The sequence below is a fragment of the Electrophorus electricus genome, chromosome 1, assembly GCF_013358815.1.
Source record: "Electrophorus electricus isolate fEleEle1 chromosome 1, fEleEle1.pri, whole genome shotgun sequence".
NCBI classification, from domain to species: domain Eukaryota; kingdom Metazoa; phylum Chordata; class Actinopteri; order Gymnotiformes; family Gymnotidae; genus Electrophorus; species Electrophorus electricus.
The window spans coordinates 24,780,628-24,797,496 of NC_049535.1; the positions used below are offsets into that span (position 1 = coordinate 24,780,628).

General features: G+C 42.0%; 3 protein-coding genes across 6 annotated transcripts in view; 2 read left to right on the forward strand and 1 right to left on the reverse strand.

Annotated features, from left to right (window-relative positions):
* The first annotated feature begins 77 nt into the window (after positions 1-77).
* On the forward strand, positions 78-6,106 carry hmox2b (heme oxygenase 2b). Of its 3 annotated transcripts, none has more exons than XM_027009092.2 (7): positions 79-268; positions 1,292-1,419; positions 1,768-1,896; positions 2,079-2,196; positions 2,623-3,114; positions 3,344-3,464; positions 3,593-6,106. In XM_027009092.2, the coding sequence occupies exons 3-7, from the start codon at positions 1,799-1,801 to the stop codon at positions 3,718-3,720; spliced, it is 957 nt and encodes a 318-aa protein (XP_026864893.1). In that variant the 5' UTR covers positions 79-268; positions 1,292-1,419; positions 1,768-1,798; the 3' UTR covers positions 3,721-6,106. The 3 variants fall into 3 exon arrangements, with proteins under 3 accessions (XP_026864896.1, XP_026864893.1, XP_026864895.1); XM_027009094.2 differs by lacking the exon at positions 79-268 and adding an exon at positions 364-377; XM_027009095.2 differs by lacking the exon at positions 1,292-1,419 and having other exon boundaries at positions 78-268.
* dnaja3a (DnaJ heat shock protein family (Hsp40) member A3a) lies at positions 5,856-12,195 on the reverse strand. 2 transcript variants are annotated; one of them, XM_027009097.2, is made up of 12 exons: positions 11,964-12,195; positions 11,123-11,259; positions 10,541-10,624; positions 10,205-10,417; positions 9,796-9,948; positions 9,458-9,605; positions 9,274-9,338; positions 8,442-8,570; positions 8,210-8,325; positions 7,929-8,026; positions 7,644-7,773; positions 5,856-7,010 (listed from the first exon to the last, which is right to left on the reverse strand). In XM_027009097.2, exons 1-11 carry the CDS (start codon positions 12,169-12,171, stop codon positions 7,658-7,660), a joined length of 1,467 nt encoding a protein of 488 aa, XP_026864898.2. In that variant the 5' UTR covers positions 12,172-12,195; the 3' UTR covers positions 5,856-7,010; positions 7,644-7,657. The 2 variants fall into 2 exon arrangements, with proteins under 2 accessions (XP_026864898.2, XP_026864899.1); XM_027009098.2 differs by lacking the exon at positions 7,644-7,773.
* A 1,951-nt stretch (positions 12,196-14,146) lies between these two features.
* Positions 14,147-16,869, forward strand: part of coro7 (coronin 7) — a 102,715-nt gene continuing 99,992 nt past the window's right edge. Inside the window, exons 1-2 of the mRNA XM_027009128.2 lie at positions 14,147-14,266; positions 16,417-16,513. Coding sequence (XP_026864929.2) covers positions 14,207-14,266; positions 16,417-16,513 — 157 coding nt within the window. The 5' untranslated portion in view covers positions 14,147-14,206. The remainder of the gene's footprint in view (positions 14,267-16,416; positions 16,514-16,869) is intronic.

A 16,869-nucleotide genomic window follows, 5' to 3' on the forward strand; every position in this document is an offset into this window, starting at 1 on the left:
TCCTGTTACAATGAAATTACTTCCGGGCGCACTCAAAATTGTTTTACACACACGCAAGTATAGTTAAACTGTTTACACACCAGTGAATGAATGTGCAAGTGCAAATTATCACATATAAATAGTAGGCTATTTATGTGCAAGTGTTTCAGATTTCACCCTAAACGACCCTTCATAGCAGTTGCATTAGTACCCTTATAAACAAACACATGGTGTCAAATTGCAAGTACGCACTTCCCGGTCTGGACTGAGGCAAAATTTGAGAATAACGGTAAGCCGTTTTTAATACAAAGTGCTTCATATATTTCACAAATCTTTGTTGCCAGTACTATATCTGTTAATTCAGCTTTGAATTTAAGTGGTGACATCACCAAAAGCCGGTGAGAACCTAATTTGACTGGCTAGCATGCCAAGGCCACACTTGTTTATTTTAGAAATGCCATTGTCTAACTGCTAGATGCCTCGCAGTCTAATCTAACTAGCAAACGCAAGCAAACCACAGTTGTTTCAGTAATACCTTTAAATTACGCTGATGTGCAATTAAATTGGCTGGACATTCAGCTAAATAACATTTCATCTCAAGTTCTTGTTCCCGGTTGTGCTGCAAGGCGTTAGCTACCTGAAAAAGATAACCTTGCTAGTTTAGCAAGACCGAGGGGCTGCAGCTTTCCTTAAAGTAAACACAAAACCAGCTGGTAACCTACGCCAAAGGGATGGCTGACTTGGCTAATAACAGCCCAGTTCACAGAGAGTAACATTATCAGATGCTAGCATGCATCGTTGTCAGTTGATTAACCAGGTTAGTTAAGTTGGCTATTTCAGTGTACTAATCTGCTAGGTAGTCAGGTGGTTAATTCAGTAGCCGGCCTGCTAGCTAGCTAGTCAGCTTGATCAGCATCACCAAATTGTCTTTTAACCTAGCCAATTTATAGAAAACCGTCAAACGTCTACAAATGAAGCTATTAATTCGAATTAGTTTTACATAGCTAACCTAGGTACCCAAGTATTTCAGTATTGTGTTCACTGAAGTGTCGGCGGTAAATACTAAAATGGCCTTTGTAAACACATGGCCTCTCCCTTTGTTTAAATACAGTGCAGCCACAGTTCTGGTTTTGTTTACCATTCTCCCTCTGAGGGGAGCCAGCGTTAGCTGTGTCAGTAGGTCGTGGATGTCGGGTTAGCTAGCTCGTATGCTTAGCTCCGTGTTGTCATAGGATTTGCTACTAATACTGGGCCAGCTGTTCCGATTGTTTGTCTTAACTCGCTTTGCTGCCTGTTTTTTCCGCATTTTCAGCTCGAGTTTCCCATAAGAGATCTCAGCTGAACCGCGTATGCGTAACCATTACTATCAATAAAACCTCACTGTTGGGGAGGCTTTCTTCTCGTCTTTACCCGCATTTTGCTCCAGATCTCGAGTTAAAGGTAACGCTTGTTCATTTTGTGTTGTGTTGGTGGTGTTTTCAGACTTGTATTCATGTAGCCATTGTGTAAGATGACTGGAGTCTGTTATTTGACATCTGTGGAAGCTTGCGAAAGGTCATTACATAACTGTCTAAAATATAAGCATGAATTTGAGCTATTGTTTAAAAACATGTAATTGAATTGCTTTTCATGTTCTTTTAGATTCAGATGCCATTTAAGTTTCAATCTAGATAAACCATCTTTGGATTCACAATGCTAATTCACATAAATGTCTGAAATTGTTTATTCAGCATTCTGTAAATCCATGTCCTAACTCCCATGCTGATATTAACCACTTGAATCCTTTAGCGTTACTTTACCAGCTGGTGAAGACAAGGAGATGTCTTCAGTAAAGACAGAAGACTCTGCCACTGGCACAGGTGTGGTGAATGATGGACGGCTTGTATATAAGGATAAAGAAGTAAATGAGAATGCCAGGTACTGTTTTCCCTCCCTTTTATTTTGGTTATAAAAAGAACAATTCTGGAATGTAATGTACAGAGATCAGAAATATTTCATATTGGGTCATATTAATGTCCTATCTACTGATTTTATTTTTCCCCTGATGGGTGTTTGAATAGTCAAACTATGTACTCTTACAAACCCTCCTTTTCAAACAGACCTGAAGATCTCTCAGAGATGTTGGCTGCAGGGACCAAAGATGTTCATGACAAGGCAGAAAATACACAGTTCGTCAAAGACTTCCTTCGGGGGCGTATATGCAAGGAGGTTTTTAAGGTTAGTTGAATATAAAATGAACATACAGTTCTTTACACTTAAGTACACCTCACTCCTAATTAAATGGTACTGTGAGGACCTCTGTCTTACTGGGAAGGTGTAGCAAAGATAGACTAGTTATAATAGTGGTGACATAATGGCAACTACGAGATTGCATGCTTGCCTATTCACTATAACATGCATCTTAAAGAGTACTTTAGAGCATTCAGTTTTATTAGTCTCAAATACTGATGTCTGTCCCTTTCAGTTATGTATCCCAAGCCAATGAGTCACATTATAGCTCATTCACTGCTGGCTTATTTTAGAGCTACAAAAAACATGCTGCCTCATTTTCTATTTCAGTTATCTAGTATAATCCTTTATATAAAACAAAATTAGGCCCAAGACACATGTACTTGTTTCTAAAATATCTTGATGTGTCCTCAGTTCGGTGCAGTGGCCCTGTACTACACCTACACAGCCATGGAGGAGGAGATGGAGAGGAACAGGGAGCACCCACACATCGCCCCGCTTTATTTCCCCAGCGAGCTGCACCGTCATGAGGCCTTGGCCCGAGACGTGGAGTACTTCTATGGTGGAAACTGGAAAAGCCAGATCACCTGCTCCACCGCCACCCAGCGCTACGTAGACCGTATTCGCGAATTGGGCCGGGATGACCCGGTGTTGCTGGTGGCCCACGCCTACACCCGCTACATGGGTGACCTCTCGGGAGGCCAGGTGCTAAAGAAGGTGGCCCAGCGTGCCCTGAAGCTGCCACCCACTGGTGAAGGGGTTCACTTTTACCAGTTTGACACCATCCACAATGCCAAAGCGTTCAAGCAGCTGTACCGGAGCCGCATGAACGAGCTGGAGCTGGATGCTGAAACCAAAGAGAGGCTCGTTAAGGAGGCTGTCAAGGCCTTCAACTTCAACATAGAGGTGGGAGCTAGTAAAGAAGCACTAATTCCAATGACTTGATTAGCAGAAGGGCCAACAGATAGCATTTGTGTTGTCTCCTAATGGGTGGCATGTTACTTACTTGCTGCTAGGTATGGACATGTAGGTTTGTCTCTTCTAAACAAGACATGAATGACACATTTGTTCCCACTAGAATACTAGTTTCATCCCCACATCTCCTCTTATTTTATTTTTCTGTGTTCTAATGTAGGTTTTCCAAGAGCTTGAGGAGTTGGGAAAAACAATTGAGGAGGATGTTTTGGATGGAGGTCCTGTCCATGGTGACATTCAGGGAGATATCAGCAAATGTCCTTACTATGCTGCTAAGATGGGTAAATATGGTCTAACAGTTAGCCCATATCATACATTTAACAAAATGTAAGAAATTAAGCATGTAGTTGAATCCATTTGTGTTTCTTTGTGAGTGTTTTGGTGTTCATAGTCCTCTTTCCTGCTGCAGCGGCCAGCGGGGGATCGGCTTACGCATGTCAGATGGCCATGTCTGTCCTTAGAAACCCCACAGGCCAAGTACTATTGGCTGTATGGATTGCCGCCCTTGCTGGACTGACTGCTTGGTTCTTCATGTGATCTATGAAGACAGACCAACCCCGTGTAAAACTTTAAACCTTTTATGCTGACATAGCCGCACATTCCATCACCCATATCCTAATGTTAAACAGTAAAACAGTTTTTGGATTAGTATGAAAGCTTCCATTACCAATGGTAGAAGTAAGGAATGACTGATAAAGTGTGTAAAGGCTTTGATTGTGTTCAATGTACAAACACCTAATTCATCACTTTCTACCTGTGAAACCACCCATTGGCATTTTAGCTGTTGGGACACTCTGTTCTTTTAAATTATACTGTATTCTTAAATTTACTTCAAACATCTTCAAATGGAGGATCTGGGTAGCATAGTTTATTTTGAATTGAAATCTACTTAATAGTATCAAACCCAGATTTGTTTATGCTATGGTAGGATTTAACTAAACAGCAGGTAGTTAAAAAGAAAATGGGAAAATATTTCTTGAAATAATGGAGTAGGGATTCTTAATGATGTAGAATAGATGGTATTCTTTTCTAGAATACCATTTTATTCTACACTTTAGTTTATCTTTTTACCGTGAGTTTAATGATCTGGTTAACTGTTCTTCCTAATCTCAAATTTGCTTCTAAAAGACAGTTGCATGCGACAGTCTTATCTGCAGGGCAGATTGCTGAGGTGGAACTAAAAGGTAGCTACTTTCCTACAATTTACAGGAAAGATTGGTCTATTGTTAACGGTTTAAAAAAGCGCTAATGGGAGGGTATTGCTGAGTTTACTTGCTTGAAAGTCTTTTGATATAACGACCAAACTACATTCTGAGCTTTCACGGCCAACTACCATTCCTACCCAGTTCAGTTCTTGGTGCGTTATGCAGTGCTGATGGTAGTTTTCATATTTGACTTGATTGTATACAAGCTCACATTACTATTACTTTTTATAAGTTGTTAGTGAAACACTGGAAAAGATTGTAATGGAGATACTGAGTAACCTTTCAGTTAAATGAAGGAACAGTATTGAAAGAAAGCAGGCACATGTGTAGAAGTTATCTTTGGCAGTGTTTTCTAATTGGTCTCTGGGGACCCTTAGATGGTCCAAATTTTTGCTCTGTCCCATCTCACCACAGCTGAACACGGCACCTGATGGTGTGCTGGGCATTAGGATGGAGCAAGCATGTGGTCTGGGCCAATTTGTGGATTACCATCTGGGGCCTTGCAGAGCATGTTTGGTATGTTGCTGACTGGTGATTTTAAGCATTTTTGCGCTATGCGGTTATGTTGCATTTATGTTGAGGGAGGGAAGTTACAACTGATGTTTTGTTGTGCATCCTCTTACCAAACCAACAAACTTTTTGACACAGTTGTCACTTTAAAGATGCATTCTTTTTTTTTGGGGAAACAGTCATACCCCTAGCACTTGAGTTGCTATGAGGACAAAGTTGGAGTCATGTTCCTCTCCAATTCATAGACAAAGCTGTGTGCAAGAACCAGGGAAGTTTATGTAAATAAGATAATATAAAAAGGAAAGAGCAAAGAAAACCCTAGGTTTGACAAAAAAAGCTTGTTCAATACTCCATAAATCTTTAAACATGGATGTCTGCTGATGAAGATAGTGTGGGATCTTGTTACTATTTACTGTGTACAGCAGACAGGTTATGTCTCTAGACTCCTGTAGTTGAGTGTCTACTAATATTTAAGTTGTAAAAGTGTTCACAAACTACTACTACTTAGCAGTATACAATGGTTATGATACTTTTTCATTCATGGAACTGAACTGGATTTGAGTCTGTGGGCTATCGGTATGCTTTTGCCAGGGTCACTTTAAATATTTTTGATACAATGTGAGACATGCTGAGATTCTGAAACCAAAGGATTAGGTCTTCGAGGTTTCCCTCATAGTTAATCTTTTCTTGCACCTAAAGCATAAATCGTTTTGCTGGATGTGGTTCCTGCCATGTCAGCTGCAACAGCATGATTGTATTTAATAGAGTTTGATAGTTATTCTTCACTTAAAGGTGTATAATGTAGGATTTTATATTTTACATTAAGTAAAGCAATCAGGTTATGTGATGTACTGATGTTTCTGTGGAGTAGGTTTCAAAAAAGGCAAAAGAGCTGTGGCCAAAAAAAGTTACAAATTAATTCATGATTGTGCTTGCAAAAAGACACTGACCAGATGGTAAAGGCTGAAACATCAACAAAAATTTATTACAACAAACTACTTATTACCCACAGCAGATTCCAAGAGCAATAGACCAATTATTAATTTATTCCTACATATTGCACCTTTGTAACAGGGCTTAAGTGGATTATAATTATAGTAGAGTGGTTTTAAATTTTAACAGATGGATTACTAACTGCTATTGTCAACAAGGACCAGATGTGGCTGTAATAATAATAATAATAATAAAAATCATCATCATCAGTGTTATGGAAGGCCTGTATGCTCGTCAATTCAACTTCCAACTGTTCTACCTTTTAAGTAATAAATTTATAAAAGTAAATGAACTGAACCTGCTTTGTTTTGTTTGATCACAAAAATAATTTCTTTTTATAGCAGTTTTTTTTTCCCTAAAGATACTAATCACTGTTATACATATAGAATTTTAATATGTGCATGAGGCATGTCAACAGTGACATCCTTTAAATAGTGACAACAGAACTAATGAGGCAAGATGAATCTCGCTGTAATGAGTGGATTATTCCAATTTATGATTGGAGGTTTAAAAGGTGACAATGGCACATTCACCGGGAACGTCAACATACAGACTGTACAGAAAGGTCCAGGTGCATCACCTCGGTGTACAACAAACCATGGTGCACTCATTCAACCAAGACACTCAGGTGCACGGCTCACCGCAGATCCAGAATTGGGCTCTTAAAGGACATTATGGTAAAACGCAGGAAATCGGGACAACTGGAGATCTTTTGAAGCAAAAAGCTGTGTACATGTTCGACAGCCATAATCTTATTTCCATGTTCATTCTGCATCCAATTAACATTTTCCTTGTGTTTGGGGTTCCTGGAATTCCCAGAACAGACTGGCTGAGAGCCATCCACAGTTACCACAGGCTAGAAGACAACACTGTCCTTCTTAAACGGTGGTGGAAGCCAACAGTCCAGCAGCTGAACGTAACGAGCAGACCTGTCCTGTGCTATGGTGGTGTGGGGTTGGGGAGAAGTGCGTGCTCAGTGTGTTAACCAGCACCACCGCGCACCATCGAGCTCCACATGCCTGTGCCGCTGCCTCTCATCAGGCCTGTTGCAGCTGCCCTGGCCCCCCCCCCCGCCTCAGCACCCACACTTGCTCCATCAGTTTCCTGTAGATCTTTTACCTGGGGAAACGGAGACCAATATGAAATTACTGTTCTCTAGCTTAGTAGAACCATACAGCCCACAAAGTGTATAACTGGAAGCAACATTACTGTAGTTTGTTACCACCCTACAGCTTGTGTGTAGTATGGGGGGGGCTGTTTTCTTTGCTTATGGTCAGAAAATTAAGAAACCGATATACACAACCAAATTAGCAAGGTTTAGCCACCAGAATGGTTTCTGACTAGAAATGATTTTGGAAGAAGACAAAAAAATTCCCAACATACATTAGTTAACTACAAATGACATTGTTACCTTTTTGAGCATCAGTACTGACTAAACTAAAAGCCTGCAATGAATATTTTTAGATAGATTATGTCTATTGGGGGTCATAACCCAGAAGAGGCTGATATTGATGGACAATAATGGCTCTTCCATGAAGGATACAAAAGGTGCATCATTCCATTTTCTTAAATATTAAGTGGCATATCATTGTTACCTAAAACTCCTCCAAAATAAGACAGTGCTTATGACACAAAGTAAGTTCAAGGACAGCCACAAACCAGGTGCGGATGTTTAATATGGCGCTACAGACATGTTCACCGTGAGGGTGAAGTAGTGTGGTCTGCTGTCTTTTACACACTGTCTGCTCCTACCTGGTGTGTGGCTGTCAGGAGGAACTAAACATTTTCTTTAATTTGGAGAAAAAGCCCTCCTCTTTGGTTTTCTCTCCCTCCATGGACCTGTTCTGCCCTGTCTCAGACTTTTTACCACTGCTGCCCCCACCTGGACGGAGACAGGTAAGGCACGTCAGGCCAGCTGAATTTTTCATTTGCTAAAGGTGATTTATCAAGAACAAGGTTTATGCGTAAATGAAAAAAACACTACGATGACAGTCGGTGCATGATATCCTTGGTGTAGGGTGCATGCATGGTGTTTACCTGCAGTGGTTGTGGCAACACCATTGACGGTTCCTTCCACATCGGTCTCGTCTTCTGCATAGCTTGTAATAAGGGCGCGCTGCCTATCTGTCAGTATTCTACACAGCATCAGAAACGTATTAAAATGCTATCCCCCACTGAAATCTACATTTGCATTAAGACTGAGAATTAACTATTATACAGTGTTTCCAGTTATTCTGATAAGTCCCCAAGTCAGCTGTACACACCACTTTTCAAAGTCTAAAAGAATATATTATGCAAACAGCAAGGGGGCATCATACTTAGGGACTCGGATTTTGATGTGGATGTAATGATCTCCAAAACCGTAGCTGCTGACACGTGGGATTCCCTTCCCAGAAAGCCTGATCCTCTGGTCTGCCTGGGCACCAGCAGGGATCTGTAAATCATTTCACCCAGGGTTACCATAGGTTTCAACACGCCTTCACAGGCCAGGACCCTCTTAAAAGGCTTAGGCGTAAAAGAAATGCCACGCTGGGGCCAGGAGCCACTCACAGCCAGGTTGACCATCTCGTAGAGTCCTTGTGCTCGGACCGTGCCCCCCAGGAGAGCCTGAGCCACGGAGATGGAAACATCAGAGTGGATATCCGGCCCGTCCCTCCTGAACACTGGGCTCTTCTGGACCTGCGGGTCAAATCATGCCAGACAATTGCAGGAGATTTTTCAAGCCAAAATCCAATTCCACTGATAGGCTCAATTCCTGGTACTTTTATTTTAGAAAAGAGAAAAAAAGTTCTCCAAGTATTATTGTAGCAGAAAAAATTCTCTCAGCACAAAATATTAAATCAATGGTCAATGTTAAACCATAAAAGCAAAATCTTAAAAAAAAAAGTTTCTTTTCAAATTGTTACAAGAGAAGAAAAATTGTTAAAGTTAAAATCAAGTCTTTTAAACCACAAGGCACTCCACACTACAGAGTCCAGAGTAGGTATTCCACTGCTCTAGGTAAGTGTACTAGCCAAGTCTTTCACCAGTAATTAAAGCCTGCTTAAATCAAAAGAATCAAATAATGTCCTCCATGACTTATCACATTCTTCTATCAGTTTGACACTCATTTCAAGTTATGTAATTTTAGTTTTAAAAACCACTCCTAAGCAACAACATTTATTTATTTCTTTTTGGTCTGTCAAACAGACCAATTACTTGGACAGCCCAGAAGATGTTTATTTAGCTCATAGTCTAAACACAAAGGCAGGTGTAAAATAAAGTGGGGTTTTTTTTCCTCCTCAGACCCAGACAATTACTTTTCTCCTTAATACAGTGCACAGGATTCAACTAATGCCATCTACAGCAGACAAGCATATCAAATTCAAAACAGCTGACTCACCCTAAACGTGATAAAGATCTCTTTATTTCCCACAGGCATCCTAACCGTCTGCCCGTCCTCAATCCCTGCAAAAGCAACCGCTCAGCAGTCAGGACACCACGTTTGTACCTCACAAAACAATGTCACTCACGCTGACCTTGGCCAGCTTGTATGGGTTGCTGATTTCGCTCTGGGCTTCACTCACCGGCGGGAACAGGAACCATGACGGTGCGCCTCTGCTTTGTCTGTCCCGTTCCGCGACACGCCGTGCAGGGCGAGGTCACCACTGAGCCCCGCCCTCCACACCGCCGGCAAGTAGAGCGCATTACGAATGGTCCCTTGTTCACCGTCTCCTGCAAGTACAGGCAGACATTAACAGGGTACACGTTACAGGGCACGTTACACGTGAAAAAAAAAAAAAAGCAATTTCCTTATTCCAGATTATTTATTATTTCAGATAATGAAGTGTATTCTGTTTCATTCTGTTGCCATCTGGGCCTTCGTGGGCGGAGCTTAATTAGTGGGCCTGAAGGCGTGACTAACCATTCCGGTGCCATTGCAGTGGTGGCAGTGCTGGATCTTGGATCCAGGCTCATGGCCTTTGCCATCACAGCGCTGGCAGGTACCATCAATGTTCACCGTGATTTCCTTATTCACACCTTTGGCAGCCTGGATAAAGGTCAGCTCCATCACGTACTAGTGAAAACGACAGAACACACGAGACACGGTTAAGGCACTTAACACACGAGCGACAGTAAATGTGTTTCTGTGACTTCTCTACAAAACTGTCTGCAATATTCCTTCAACAGATGAGTCCTAATGTATTCTATTCATTATATGCCATTTTATCATTGACTAAAATCGACTGTTGCTATGGTAACAGGCAGCATTACCATGTCAGTCATACTAACGTGCTTCAGCAGTCTCCTTTAGTGTACCATCACTGACCCACCTCCTGAGGCTGATCGAAGATCGCGTTAAAGTCTCCAAATCCTCTCGCCCCCGAAAACTCCCCAAAGATCTTGCGGAAAAGCTCCTCCGGGTCCATGCTTGCTCCTCCGCCCCAGTACTGCCGCTGGCCAGACCCGGGCCGGGCCTGGCCTGCTTCAAAGGCTGCTGAGCCATACGTGTCGTACTGCTTCCTCTTCACCTCATCACTGAGCACCTGCGTTTAGAACAGGACCAGGGGACACAGACTTGTAATACCAAATCAGTCCTATCATATAAAAATAAATAAATATTTCAAGTGTTAAATACTATTTTATATGACAGTGTTTTAAAGATTAACCTCATAGGCTTCAGCCAGTTCTGCAAACTTCTCCTTGGCCTGAGGATCATCTTTGTTTGTATCTGGATGATATTTCTTTGCCAGCTTAAACAGAAAATAAATTATTGCCATTTTTTTTTAGTAAAAGCAGTCCTATGTTGGTGATATCTCATAAGTGAGCATAAACATTTAGGGATTTAAAATGTGTATTTCACATTAAGTGGGTATAACATTTAATACTAGTGACAAGTAATCCTGTATCTAAACATTTCTTCAATAAAGAGATTCATTTTATCTTATTGTTAATCTTATGTCACAATCTATTGCTGCCTTCAAGTCCTCCTCGGAAATTCCTACTTACTATTTCGGAGGTTATAATTACAACATGGTATGCATTCAAGTGGGCAAAATGGACGCCATGAGAAAACTCCTTTTTTTTTATATACACTTTTTTACTTTTGTACATAAACAACACAAAATCTGTGCACAAAATCAATCTGAGGCAACACTTTCTGGGTTGCTCCGATTATCCTCAGCAACATAAGCGCATAAGGCATGCATCTAACATTACATCACCAGAACTGGGATCAGATAGTGTCTCACTTGGTAATAGGCTTTCTTGATCTCTTTCTGGGAGGCTGCTCGTGGAACCCCAAGAATCTGGTAGAAGTCCTGTTTACTGCAGGTATGGGCACTGGTGTGGAAACACATCTTGGAGATGACCCAAGGAGAGATTCTGCCTGTGCACATTAAGCATAAAAAACAAAAAGGCAGGATTTCTTTTTAGACAGCTAAATGGTACGGAGCATGTAGTGATGTCAACCAGCTGAAAACCGCTGCTCAATAAACCAGCGAGTTTGGTTAAATCAACATTTCTGTCTGCTGACTGAATCCTTAAATCACTGACAAACCCTAACCAGAATGCTGATCTAGATAGCACTCGCTTCTATATTTTAGTGTTTACCGGATCCATTTTAACCAGGAATTGGTGCAATAACTGGATCGCTTGCTACACACAAGCTTGTCAGGCAGGCATTGTAGTTAGTTAGCACCCTCGCTACTAAAGCTGTTCTCAGCCTGCACCAGGGAATAGAAGGTGCTAGTAGCGAGCAAACGTTAGCCAAGAAAAACAATGTTGCCCAAGACACATTCTAGTCCATCCTAGTTCATTGCTAGTCACGTAATAGCTTATCTAAGGCCCAGCATTTACATTAGCTAGTTTACGCCAAGTACATAGATTTCGACCAACGTTGGCTATATTAGCATAGCTGGGTTGACCATCTATGCAGCTAACTTAACTTGACTTGACTTGACTTGATGGGGTGATACAACTGTTAGCTGCAATCTGTGCCGTAAACGTCCATTCTGTGTGTAACGTGGTCGGCCTGGCCAAGGCTACTAGTCTAACGCTAGCTAGGTTATGTTAGCTAGTGCACCCCCTCACCTGGCAGCCCTCTCAATGTCAAGGCTTTAACCGTTCCTTCACGGATTGTGGTGCCCGATGACCGGAACTCACGGGCCACAAGTCTGGAGCCAACTCGACTACCTCCATTGGGACAGGAGGGAAGAGTGGAATAAGCCCTCCCATGGCCAGAGGACACGGCAACTACTATCCAACGTGGGTAACACCTAACAGCAGAAGACGCCATCATTACTAGACAGTGACCGGACCTCCGACGTATCTGCGCATGTACCGCAGATGACGCGCATGCGTGGCAACATTTAAACAAAGATATTTTTAGAAGCAGAGGACAATTTATTTAAGAGTCTCTTCATGATAAAAGGAACTGTCCAGTCCTATCAAATACCCTCTATAATCCAGAGAAATAAAAATAGAAAAAAATCGCAGACTACTACAGAAGAATGACAGTAATATTCCCAGTATGATGTAGTCCTCAGTAAACTGAGTGAAATGTGGTGATAATTTAGTTTAGCATCCATGCATAACTGAGTCTTGGACTTCCTTAGAAACAGACCCCTGTCGGTGAGGTTGGGCAGTCACATGTCCGCTAGTCTCAATTTGAAAACTGGCTTCCCACAAGGAAGTGTATCAAGTCCCTTGCTCTTCTCCCTGTTCACCCATGACTGCACGCAACTGCATAGATTCATTATCATCATCAATAAGAATGCAGATGACACCACAATAATCACATCAGTGACACTGATGAATTTGCCTTCAGGGAGCAGATCCAGCACCTGGCAGTGTGGTGTTCCTCCAACAGCCTCTCTCACAGCACTGAGAAAACCAAAGCAATTATTGTGGACTACAGGAAAACAAATGCAAACACAGTCCTGTTCAGATCAACAGAGCTGAGGTAGAATGTCTCTCCAGCTTCAAGCTCTTGGACAGCCACATCTCTGAGGAACTTCTCGTTTGGTTAAAAGGAAGTGTCAGCGCCTTTACCGCTTGAGGAGACTGAAAGGGGACCATCTATCCCCTCATATGCTCACAAACGTTTACTGGTACACCGTTGAGAGTATATTAACAAACTGTGTACCAGTGATGTATGGAAGCTCCATTGTGGCTGACAGGACAGCCCTACAAACAATGGTGGAGACCTCTCAGTGTGTCTACCATCTACCATTGACAACCTTCACGGTCTATAACCTTCTACCCTCTGGAAGGAGATACAGGAGTATCTGTTACAAAATGACACGGCTCAGGAACGGTTTATTCCCAGCATTGATCTTGCTACTGAACTCCTCACTACACTTATATACCTAAATTACACTTGTATAACTACTACCCATTACGCTACACTGAATTCCACTCTGTAATGGCAAAAGCTACCAACACACTGTAAACACTGGACTTATTTATCTCTATTTATACATTTTATTGACTGCATATTGTACATACTGAAATACTGTACATATTTATTCTGTATATTAACAGAATTATTTTTATTTTATTATAGTCAATATAGAAATAAACTGCTTTATATAGATTTTTTACATTTGACTTTTTTTTAACATTTTTATGTTTTATATTTTTTTATGTTTTATATTTTATTTTATTATATATTATATATCTATTTATCTACTACTAAGTATGTTATGAATGTATGTAAATATGCATATATATATATATGAATATTTACATATTTACATATATATATATATATATATATATATATATATATATATATATATATATATATATATATATATAATGTTTATTACGTGCTTATTAGTGCACTCTGTTCTGTGATTGGACAATGCTACTGTTGCACTCTGCAGTGTAGTTACTCAATGCAACTATTTCCACTCTTCTGTAATTGCAATAAGATACTAGTCACACTTCTTTTGGATGCTAATTGTACTTGTACTGAACAATGACAATAAATTTCTATCTATCTATCTATCTATCTATCTATCTATCTATCTATCTATCTATCTATCTATCTATCTATCTATCTATCTATCTATCTATCTATCTATCTATCTATCTATCTATCTATCTATCTATCTATCTATCTATCTATCTGATTCTGCAACCTACACATAGTCATATACATTATATGGACTCTTCACTTGAAGTTCAGCAAATCCCGGCAGACTGCGCACATTGTGGTCGATAAGCCTGCGCAGTGCAAACGCAGCTATTCAGCGTGAGTTCTGCCCTGAGCCTGAGAGTGACAACAGCAGACACCCGGAAGGTACCGAAAGAAAAGTGGGGCGACGAGAATGAATCGGTTCAAGACGTCAAAATTTAAGAACACGACTCCGAAAATACCCAAGAAAGATGTGAGTAGTGTAGTTGCAAAAATATAAAAATAAGAGTTGTTTTATGGTTCAGTTAAGCTTGCTATGCGCTTGTGCTGAAGCTGAACGTCTCTACGAGGAGCGTCTGGAAATGTATGGAGGTTGTCTAATGACTTCCTCCAATATCAACAAACCTGACTATATTTGGACATCGTTCATCAGGAATTAAATTAATCTCAAGTTGTGTTACTTATGCCCGCAATTTGATAGCTGTAATTGTGAGTTTTACGGTAAGAACGACTGGCCGGGATGATGCTTGCAGGTTTAACGTGCTGTGTGAAGTTACAATTTCGTACTACTGCGCCGTACATTCATCTGATACAGCAGACCTTTACTAGCCGGTTTAGTGCCGTTATAGGGAGTGGCTTCGAGGGGTAGTTTTGTTTGCTTTTTTGGAGACCTCTGACATTTCCTGCTATACTTGCATGGCATCTATGAGGAATGAAACCCTGCAGGAGATGAAAGTTAGAATTGTAACGCATGCTCTGAGTCATCCTGTACTTTCTGATAACTGTACTGGTGTATGTATGTCGCTTCCATGAGGTTTGTTATTATGCTGAGTTGAATTTACTCTGAAAGGACTTTGGCCCGTAGCCCAGGGCAGGTGTCTTTTTTGATGTTCTTCTCACCACCAGAAAGGGTCTTAATTTACTCCCCCACTTTGAGCTTGTCACATGAAACGTTTACAAACACGTTACAGATGTATTACGTGTTACAGACGTTTACAGACACGTTAATCTTCATATCAGGACAGCGCTTGTAAATTTGCTTTGAGGAAATGACTGGGTAGAGATTTGAGGCCCCACAGCTGGGAATTCCGAGAGCCGGCACAGGATAAGGGCCACAGCGGGGTCAGTGCTGAACTGTGCTGAAGAATCCACCAGTTAGGTGTCTCGTGTGGGGCTGCAGGGATGCCCTGGTTGGGAGGAATCAGATCGGATGAGCGATGCCAGTAGCGGGACATGCTGAAGCAGCGTCCCCACCACAGTAGCTGGTAACGCCTCTCTGAGGATGCTCGGCATGGTCTTGCCACGTCTGACCCTGATTCCCATGCAGGCTGTCAACGCATCTGGAGCGAATGAAATGTGGTGGTGTGGTTTTGCTGTCACTCCTCAGCTGTGTGTATAGAGGAGAAGTGTGTGACTGCTGTCATTCTGCTGCTGCTCCACAGAGGGCCCCATTGGCGGTGCTGAGCTATAGCGTAACAGGTTTCCCAGCGGCCCCCGAGCACGCTGCTGTAGCGCCTCGCCCCCTGCCTCTCTCTTAACATTCTAAAAAGGGCTTTAAGAGTCTGCCTGTGCATCACAGGGAACTTTCAACACTTCCTCCAGTTTCTGCTGATTCAAATTAAAGAATTTGCAGAATGGTTGTCTGTGCGTGCGAGTGTGTGTGTGTTAGTGTGTATGTATGCATGTATGTCTGTGCGTGAGGGTGTTTTCAACTGTCGGAGTGCAACATCTCCGTTCATTTCCTCCTTCCGGTTTATAGTGCTGTAATAGCTTTTTTTTTGGTTTGTTTTCAGCAGTCAGAATTGTGCATTTGATTTCACTACATGAGACATAAAGGGTTTTGAGAGACTTGTCCTAAAGTGCCCTGGTTTTTGGTCCAACTCAGTCAGCGTGCTGTTATTGATTCTTTATGTCGTGGTCCAAGCTGTGCATTTTCAGTTCCTGTGGTTTACTGTTCAATTTCCCCTGTCCCTGGTGGAGACACAGCCACAAAGGTTTCTGCATCCTGTGCCACAGACCCTCAGCTCAGCCAGAGTTAGATAACCTTAGAAAGCAAACCCACCCTCTAAGCCACAGGAACCAGTGGGGTTATTACTGAAATAAGGAGCACTGTAGACTCAGTGACACATTTGAACTTGCAGGCATTGCAGTGCTTTAATACTGATGTTATATGCTGTGATTAACACTGTATGTATTGCTTTAGATGCTGCTGGTGAAAAACACGCTTGACATAAAGCCTCATTCCTGTCACCTGTGTTTTCACTGTCCCATAAATGACTCTTTATTGGAAAATACTGGATGAACTGGCAAGGGCTGTCAGCTCAGCAGGGCTTCTTTAAACATGTGAGCTCATAGCTTGTGCTCAAGTCCTGATTGACATCTTGCCTTCTTCTGTTTTTGCAGGGCTGGGTCCTGAACGTGCGAGGGAGCTCCTTCTGCTCTCAGGGCAACCAGATTAAAAGCAGCTGCAGCCTCGTGGCCTTCGTCTCGGACCAGGCCGGTAAGGGGGCCGTACCTGCCAACCTTGCTGTGCCCGCCCCTCTGGCATACAGGCACGCCTGCTCCGCTCTGGTATGCTTCCCGCCTGCCTGAACGTGTGGAAGCAGGCGCCTCGGTCCACGGGCCCCCATCCACAGGCACTGTTCTGAGATCAGCCTTCAGGAGCGGGATCCCAGTGAAAAGGGCAAAAATATGATCTTGTATTAGCACATGGCACCGTCCTCCTTTGGAATGTCAAGCACACGAACCTTGCAGTACTGTTTTATCGAGGCGCTCTGCTAACATGCATTGTGCGGAGCTGTTTTCATGCCTCAGGTCATGACGGGAAGGAGGGGAATTTGATCATAGATCCGTACG

Coding starts and splice junctions, on each gene's coding strand:
- hmox2b (XM_027009095.2), top strand. CDS start 1,799: ATGTCTTCAGTAAAGACAGAAGACTCTGCCACTGGCACAGGTGTGGTG. Junction 1,897..2,078: donor GAAGTAAATGAGAATGCCAG/GTACTGTTTTCC, acceptor CTTTTCAAACAG/ACCTGAAGATCTCTCAGAGA. Junction 3,465..3,592: donor TTACTATGCTGCTAAGATGG/GTAAATATGGTC, acceptor TTCCTGCTGCAG/CGGCCAGCGGGGGATCGGCT.
- dnaja3a (XM_027009097.2), bottom strand. CDS start 12,171: ATGATGGCGTCTTCTGCTGTTAGGTGTTACCCACGTTGGATAGTAGTT. Junction 9,339..9,457: donor CATGGTTCCTGTTCCCGCCG/GTGAGTGAAGCC, acceptor TTGCTTTTGCAG/GGATTGAGGACGGGCAGACG. Junction 8,571..9,273: donor AGATCTTTATCACGTTTAGG/GTGAGTCAGCTG, acceptor TTTGACCCGCAG/GTCCAGAAGAGCCCAGTGTT.